Below are 9,507 nucleotides of genomic sequence, written 5' to 3'. Positions count from 1 at the left end.
CCTGTCATTTTGGGACTTTCAATGCTATCAATGCTAAAATTACAATACAAGTTAATAATACAATATGAATGAATTGGCATATATTTCAGCTTTGTTTTGCTTATTTCCAAAAGAAGTGTCAACAGCTAGTGTTTACACGACGTGCTTCACCGGTTACACTCGAGTCAGTCGAGATCTATCAATGTAGATGCTCTCTTACAGAATGTAACTTTAATATTGTAACATCTGTTATTTCCTTCTGCTCTCTGTCGTCAATCGAAACAAACTTATGAAAAATTCTTACACTGCGGCTAAAATTATGGTTCTGCCTACTCTAAGATTGCTCCCTCCGACCTTAATGATGGTGCATGCAATGCTGCGCAAGGCATGTGTGATTGCTGTTGACGATAAACACCATATTTTGATATTCTCCCACCTGGGCAAAGATACTAGTATAAATACCGTTGTCTTACAATGTAAATTTTTATGCTCCAAAGTTCGATACAGAATGAGTTTTGTTCCGTCAGCTGTCAGATTGTTACATCGATGTGTTTGTGTATTTTGTGCTTGTCTTTGATTTTACTCGTCTTTTTTTTTGTTTATTGTTTTTTTTCCGTTGTGAGCTGTGAAATATGTATCCTTTGAGAATAAATAAATAAATAAATAAATAGTAATAAATCTATGTATCAATAACTTAAGGAAATACAATAAATTATGCATTTTATTAGTACAATAAAACTAGCACAAAAAATTCTAAAAACTATAGCAGATCATATTCAATCCGACAATCGTGTAACACTACACCCCCTATATGAATGAATGGTGAATCCCAAATCAGGTGTTGACGATAAGTGCCATGCGCACAGACAAACATACGAAAATAAATACACGTATATAAATGGGTAACTATTGTGATTGAGAAATACGTGTGTCCGTTGTTCAAATTGACCGGAGGTGCTGAACACGACTGTGAAATATTCGGATAGCATGATATTTTGGAATTAACTATGTCTGTGGAATAGTTGGACATAATTTTACTTGTTATCAGCTAATTCTAACTCCGAAAAACCCCACAATATGTTGTTGGGGTCAGTTCAAATATCAGGGGAATCGCTGTCATCTCGCGAGGTGAGCGACATTTGTGAATCGCTGGAGAATCACTCAATGCGTTTACTATCTTTACGGGGATGTAAAATTAGCGAAAAGGACTTCAAACGTATAGCTGCAGCAGTGGGACTGTGTACTTCAATTCTCCAACTGAATTTCAACTTGGGAGTCATTACATGCGTGGCCAGAGTGAAGTTACTAACCGAAGCTTTGAATAAAAATAGATCACTACAGGCCTTATTGTAAGTATATACCGCTTTGTATATTGATTGACATTAAATGACGTAGATAGGTTAAGGTTGACACCCTTTGTTGACAAACGGGTGTTAAAACAAGAGGCTGCTATCACGTAGTATTGTTTAGAAATCTAAGGTCACGCTAAGTCAAGCGAAACAATGTGTAACGACTTTACACATAACATAGATCGTGTAACGGATGAGGTATTTCGAACAAAAGATATAACACTTAATATGATGTACAAGAAACAATTATACCCTCAACAAAACGAGGTCATGGACAAAAAAAACCCAACCGTCTTGAACTCTGATATCTCCTGGGGATATAATTATAACGCTGTGTCGATAATTTCAGGTTACCGCGCACCGTGGTAAGCTTTAGACCGTCGCGTTGCTACACACTCGTTTTGGTGAGTCAACAGAAATTCACGTTACGTATTATCTGTTAGTATTTGACACTGATACTATTCAGAAGCCTTAGTAAATAGTAGCAATTTAATAACAACAAATTTGCGTCTCACACCCATTCTTTGTTGAAATAAAGAAGAGCTAATATTCTAGCCACTCTGATACATAACTAACAATGAATATGCAATAAAAGTAACGGTTGCCGTCGTTATTTCAGAAAGGTCAAGTGGTATTTACATGCAGTGTGTCTGCTTTTGTTGTCCCTTTATCCGTCCCCAGGCCTAACCCCTGGTCCTGTGGTTACCCAAGCGAGTACAGTTACAAAAAAAATAGAAAAACAGCACACATCAAAGGCGACAAATACATTTTTTACGATATTAAAGTATTTCTAATATGTATACTACTGTTACTAGAATCAGTATAACAAGCTGATTCCGAACCTTTCAAAACAAAATATTTGGGTTCGACACAAAGTCGACAAATCCCACAGTCTACAGTTTATTTCCAACATTAACATGAGAGGTCTTCATGGTCTAAAAACAATAATAAAATGAACGAAACAAAATGAGTAAAATAAAAAAATGGATCGATAAAGGTATAGTACGCTCTCGTCTACGTCGACAATCGATTGTAAAGGTCTATGTCGACGATTGATTGTAAAGGTCTACATCGAGGTCGAAACATCGAAAATAAAGGTTTTATATAACACAGACTCGAGGACTTGTCGACTTTGCATCAAACCTAGTTTTATATATTTTCAAGTCCATGTCTCCAAATTGGTGTAATAATTGTGGTTTATAAACTGACGGGCAGTTTTTGTAACAAACTTTCTAAAAATAATCGTACATTTTCTTGTTCTACCCCACCCCCATAATATGTTATTTAATCCACAGTCCCTCTATTCCATAGACTCTGCACCCATGGTGTATGCTCTATTATGACATCATGATAGAAAGACTGTGGATAATCCAACTCACCATAGAGTTAATACTTAATTACCAGTTCATGTGTTGCCCGGAGTGTTGCCTAAGTTTGATACAGTAATTCATTCTAAAAGGAAGTCATTATATTTTATTCATCTTTGGTAATAAATAGAACACATCAACCAATCTCTTTCAGTGTACATGTCGCCTTCATATTATTGACAATCGTTATTCATTTGGTCATAATATAAACAAATAACATTATATTATGCTATGTGACAAAAGTAGGTTTTTCAGAAATACATACCACAAAATGCAATCTAGTCCATTTTTGCAGCAGTGTCAACATGTAAAGGTATACACTCTCCTAACACTAAAGTAATCATCAAAATGAATGAAAACTAAACAGGACCAAATATAAATAAAATTAAACAAAAAGGACCCCAGAAGAAAAAAGATGACTGAAAGGGATGTATAAGAAAAACATGAACTGAATTATTAATTTGCATAAAATACAAAGCAGAAGATGAATTTATATATTGTTAATGTTTTTATTAAACAGTTTGCATGGCAACCATTTTGGAGATGATGGATTAGAAATTTTGTCCAAAGGCTTGTCCATGCATCCATCATTAGTATCCCTGGATGTTGGGGATTGTTGCCTAGGTGACAAAGGTATTCGGATGATAAGTAATCTTCTCCCAGATGATGGTGCCAAATCTGGTAAGAGTTCATACAATGTATAATGGTATGGCAGCTTTTACATGTAATAATATGTATGCAATCCAACAGGTGGTTGGGGGGGGGGGGGGGGGCTCGAGAACCACAGGACACATAATATGTATGATATGATGAGGTAAATAGTATTGTTATAATGTATAATATATGGTATGTATATGATATACTATGATATATGATGCAAGATATGTAATATGTATGAGGTATTTAACATCGTTATAATGTATAATATATGGTATATATATGATATACTATATGATGAAAATATGATGATAATACTGATAATATGATGACATTACTTATATAATATATATAAGTAATGTGTATGTGATGAGGTATATAATATATGACATGACATGTCATTGTTTTATGACATGATAATGATATATGATATATATGATAATGATATGATATGATATGATATATGAAACGATATGATATGATATGATATATGATATGATTATGATATGATAGCGATACCTAAATTTGGTGCAGAATTAAGGATCATCATACCATTATACTAAGTATGGATCATCTCTTCAAAATAATATGATAATGGCTGTAGCAAAAATAATTATAATACAATATTGTTATATAAAATAAATTGAGTGAAATAGCAGTACAAAACATATTTATATGCAGAGGTAGTTTATGTCGAGTTGTTTATCTCAGCATAAAAATTGTAACTACAGCTCAGACTTAACAGCGATTAATATCATAACTAGGCAAAGCCCATAAGCTCTCGCAGGTTAGATTCATTTGTGATCAGCTCCGTTACAATGATATTGTTGATAGCGCCCTCTGCATGGAGAATGCGCTTAGTATATAGAATGCGCATGTTTATTAATTGCGCCACAATGCATCCTTGAGTAAAACCACCAAAAAATATTGCATAGTATATAGGACGCACATGAGTACTAGTCATTGAGCTGCTATGTGAGCCATAAACCGACTTGTATTGTATAATTAGTTTTTTTTCTATAGTATTTTTATTTTTTTGTGGTTGTATGGGACTTTTTTAATGGCCTGAAATAAAGAATATAATAATAATAATAATAATAATAAATGTATGTGCTATCATAAGTTGTTATTCCTAATTCTAAATGATATATATTGACTATACAATGTATGTACTATCTGCAGCAGGGGTGCATATATGTCACAGACAGTGCAGTTTTCAGTAAAATTTAATTTAATTTAATTTTTAGATGAGCTTTGCATATCATGTAGAGAGGTGTTCAGGGCACTTACAATATCAACATGATATGGACATATTAATGTGCGTGTGTGTGTGTGTGTGTGTGCAGAGTCGAACTAGTTATGGTTTTTTGTGATCATTATATGAGTTTCATTTGCATTTTAATAGGATTCTGCTGATGTTCTAAACATTTGTCTCAAAGGAAATAGTGAATCACTCTTTAGTCTCTAATATTACCTTCTCCTGGTCTGTATCTCAGGTTTAAAAGAACTCATTTTGAGTGCTAACCCAGACATAACAACCAATGGATGGGCCCACTTTGCTATCGCCATGGCAGCGAGTTCTACAATCAGAATTTTACATGTGGATTACAATCATATTGGAGACTATGGAGCAGGATTGTTTGCCGTTGCCATAGCATCCAGTAAAGACTTGGAAGTGATGGATTTGGAAGCTACAGGCATCACAGAACAAGGGGGAAAGGTGAGTAATTTTTTTTCTTTGATCATGTTGTCTTTTTTCAGTGGAAAGAGCCAATTTAGAGAAAACAGACATGCGAAGATTTCTTTTTGAAAGAATCATCACTGAACAGAATAAAGAGAACTCATGTGGATGAATAGAATCAATTATATTTGTTGGTTGTTTAGATAGCTGTTTGTGGTGTGTCATATATTGAGCAGAAATAAAGAAATTCTACAAACAATTGTATCCTTAGTTTCGGACTCTAACGTCAGCAAAACTGGAAAGGTTTTTAGTATGCATGGAGTGTTATATTTGTATTATTTAACTTAGATGAGAATGAAATCAAAAGTTTTAGCATGTAAGTGTTTATTCATGTAGCAAATGTATTTATTTTTTGTCTTATTATTTTGTTTACATAAACTATTGAGGAATACATTGACACCTACCATTGTTCAAAGTCAATAGAGTCTTCCTCTTGAATGAAAATTTGACAAGTTGATACGGTATTTGAATAAAAAATCTCAAGTTCATATTTACTGGAAACAGTAAATTTTTGCATTAAATGAGTACGACAAATGCCTTGAATTTCTGTGTTACATCTAAGTGAGTTTTTTCAACCAGAAACTGTATCACTAGTCTTTCAGGATTCATTCATTCACTTATTCATTCAGTCACTGCTTTAGTGATTCATGCATCAATATTGATATATTGATTAATTAAATAATTGAATGATCAATTGATTGATTTACTATACTTAGGTTCTTCTTGACTTGGTAAAAAATTACCCAACTCCACTAAGACAGCTGAACATCAGAGAAAACTACGTCAGTAGAAAAGTTGGAAATAAAATCAACCAGCTGTTAGGTTTTGAAAATGAAGAGGAGGAGGAAGAGGATGATGATGATGATGACGAGGCATCAAACTCATCATCACCATCACCACCATCTTCATCATCATCAACTGCATCATCATCAGAATCTGAGGAGGAGGAGGCAGCAAAAGATGATGAAGGAAAGGATGATAAGCATAGAGTTGTGAAGCTGAAGAAAGACAGTGCCTCTAATGCTGAGAAAGCCGACAGTGATTCTAGAAATAGTGGGCACACTGTGAGTGGAGACTCATCACAGCAGGGTGCAAGCAGTAGTAGTACTAGTAGCAGCAGCAGCACCAACAACAACAGTAACCATCCAGTCAGACTTAGTGACTTAGTAGGTGCACATCTTGATAGAAGTGGCAGACTCAATAGAAGTGTCACTTGGAGATCACCTCCAGTGTATGATGAACAACAAAACATGACATCACGCTCTGAAGGTCAGCAATCATTACAGAGTACACCAAGAAAATATAGACCTTTACCTATACCAACAGGACCAATCAAAGTGTAGCTATCAAGTAACTCACTGGTTGACAGACTGCACTCATTGGCCAATTGGAACTATGGAATATCAATTTACAATTTAAAATATCAATATTAAGATATAGATATGGATTCACATATATGTTTACATTAATTCTTATTGATTAGTAGATGACACATGCATAGATAAAACTTATAGAATCTACTTGTCCTGTATTGAATACAATGCTTATGTGTTGTACGTTTAAAAAAAAAATTCTATTTACTTGTAACATTATTCTCATTTATTTATTTTTATCTTAGTGCATGATACACAATCAATCTATACATTTTTACCTTTCAGTGGATCATTCTCTTTCACATGTTGTAATAATATTTCTGGTAATGATAATAATAATAATTACTTCATTAATCAAAATAAAATTCTGATATCAGATAGAGTCACCACTTGTGCAACACCCAAGTGCCCTTTATTGTTAAAGCTGGAGGAAACTGGTGTACACTAAGAAAACCTGTGTTGTTCGGTAGGGTTATACTGAGTATCATCCTTCTTACATACAGATCTGGGATTTTTTTAATGAACCCTGCTGATGCTGGGTGGGTTCAAATACAGACTGCAGTGGTAAGAGGTTCACAGGCTTGTAAACCACTAGACCATCATCAACCCTTTATCTTGCCTCTACCTTGTTACAGGATTTATATTCAAACTTTGGTAATTTTAGTTATTCTTAGGAACTGTATTAAGCTAGAACATTTATACTTTACATATTGATGTGTTTGCTTTTCTTAGATTTGGAATTCTTCTTGTCCATGCAGGTGTTTTATTTTCCATTATGTTTGATTTTTTAATCATATAGTTTTTATCTTTGCAATCTTTTGAATTTTTTCTGTTTTGTTCTGTGAAAGTTCACAGTTCTTTCCTTGAAAAAAAAAGCCAACTGAGGTAACAAGTCAGTCTAACTTGCCAACTGTGTTTTCAGCAGTCGTTTTAAGTTTTTGATTACAGTGAAGTCTGGCAAAGCTAATCAGTCTATTCAAGTCTACTGAAGTAGCAGGAGATATAGTCTAGTTCCTATACATGTTGACTTTTTCTACGATCGCTGTGATCGTAACGCATGTAGGAAACTAGATTAGTACAGGGGATATAAATATCAATAGTACACAGCACCTTCCTACAGTCATTAGACAATTCAATGTCATTGAAGTGTACACACCAAAAGCCAAAGGAGGCCAAGTGCTTCAGCCAAAATTGATGTCTAGATTTCAGAACAACTAAAAAAACAATCTATTGGTATGCATAGACTCATAATCATTCAAAGATTCATTTAGGACATAGCCATTGGAGAGAGATTTCCATCATATGATTACGGTATCTAATTTGTAATCATCAAAATATTGAGGATAACTAAACCAGTTATGGTTGACATATGTATATTTGAGTTTGTTAAAGAATTTCCACATGTAAGAGTAATTTTTAAGAAGGCACATAATTTTCACTGGTGAATTTTAAAGGCTCATAATTTATAAATATTTTGATTGTAGTTGTATCAGATGTCAATCATTTTTTTTCAATTTGTCACTTTCAGACAGTTCATCTAATTTAGTGTACAGTCAAAAAATCATGCAACCTGTATTATTAGTTGTGGGTTTTATTGGTCTATTCTCTCCACAGCCAAATTTATATTTGTCACAATCAGAATGAGGGAAGGAACACTGAGAAATCTATATGTCTTCGTAATATTGAAGTCCAAGTTTATGTACAGTTATAATCATTATTAAGTTCAACTATACCATTTTAGCAGATATACAAGATCTCAATTTATATGCATTCAAAATAGGCCTTTCCAAAATTTGCTATGATGGCGCTATACTTCCTGTCTGTGTATACCTTGGGGGTATACACAGTATAGGTTACTCAGTCAATCATAGAACATTCCTGCTTTCCTTGATATCTGAACAATATGAAAAACATCCCTGATTTACACTTCTACATATACCAAGGGACAAAGCAGTACTGAGGTGATGATACCTCAATTTGAACGAGGGCGCTGTACTCTCAATTTCCTGTTTGCAGTCTGGCATGGCCTATTCGATGTTTACATATAATCATGTCAATATACCAGTACATCTCACCATTAAATCTTGCCTTAATTACACATTTCAATTTCTGATTAGGTGTACATAATTTTAAAGGGATTTTCACAGACACGCCTGCTATATAATATATATATATATTTCATTTTTCTATGGAGCTGTTTAATAAAATGACAAATGACTTCCAAAGTCATGACAATCCACAAGCCCTGTCACAATCATTGTATTTCTGTAGTCTGTGAGTGTGGGGGTGTTTTGACTTCTGGTGTGGTTAAGATTTATCATTGGCGGCCATTTTCATCCATCGAGATCCAGACATGAGAAGCTGATGTTAATATCTTAAATTGTGGCAGTTACATCAATAATTGTGTAAGCTACAGTTCAAACTAAGGGGTTGTGCGATATTCTTGTGTGAATGACAAGCGTTTGTTAACAAACATGACACCATGCACCATGGTCATTTTACACTCACACCAGGATTCTATACAGTAATGTTTACATGTCCCTGTAGAGCCATTGATATGCTGTTTCAGTGCTCCTGGTTACTGGCTAGGCTTTCAAAGTTTGGGACCCTGTGGCATGATGGGTTGAACAACTACCCTTTTTTTAAGCTGAAGTGTTTTCATAACGTGAGAAATTGTACTTCGTATCTAACCAGTATAAAGACTATTAAACCTTGTGGGTTGAAATCAACTGGTATGTTTACTAGCAGACTTGAGTTCAAAATGCGTAGTTTAAAAGATTGTTATGGTGATTTGTCATGTGAGAATTGTTCAATAGTCAATAAAAATCAGTTTGTTTCCATGTATACCTATACACTAACAACATTCTGATCAATGGACATTATCGCAGAACTATCTATGCTTGTATAAAAATTGGCCAAGTAGGTGTAGGAATATTTCATGATTCCAGCTGTAGGTGATGACGACATGCATTTTAAATACACCAATACATTAGTATTACTGTAGTGCTGGTAATGGTTCAGTTATACAAGGGGAAAAAAAA

At 34.2% G+C, this 9,507-nt stretch overlaps 1 protein-coding gene across 1 annotated transcript; it reads left to right on the top strand.

Moving 5' to 3' along the window:
- The first annotated feature begins 880 nt into the window (after positions 1-880).
- Positions 881-8,656, top strand: LOC144447358 (leucine-rich repeat-containing protein 73-like). Its single transcript, XM_078137343.1, has 4 exons — positions 881-1,328; positions 3,216-3,376; positions 4,849-5,072; positions 5,810-8,656. The coding sequence occupies exons 1-4, from the start codon at positions 1,057-1,059 to the stop codon at positions 6,434-6,436; spliced, it is 1,284 nt and encodes a 427-aa protein (XP_077993469.1). The 5' UTR covers positions 881-1,056; the 3' UTR covers positions 6,437-8,656.
- Positions 8,657-9,507: the final 851 nt, after the last annotated feature.

Source organism: Glandiceps talaboti, chromosome 2 (genome assembly GCF_964340395.1).
Source record: "Glandiceps talaboti chromosome 2, keGlaTala1.1, whole genome shotgun sequence".
Classification (NCBI taxonomy): Eukaryota; Metazoa; Hemichordata; class Enteropneusta; family Spengelidae; genus Glandiceps; species Glandiceps talaboti.
The sequence above is the reverse complement of the archived record's forward strand: the minus strand, read 5'-3'. Positions and strand labels throughout refer to the sequence as shown.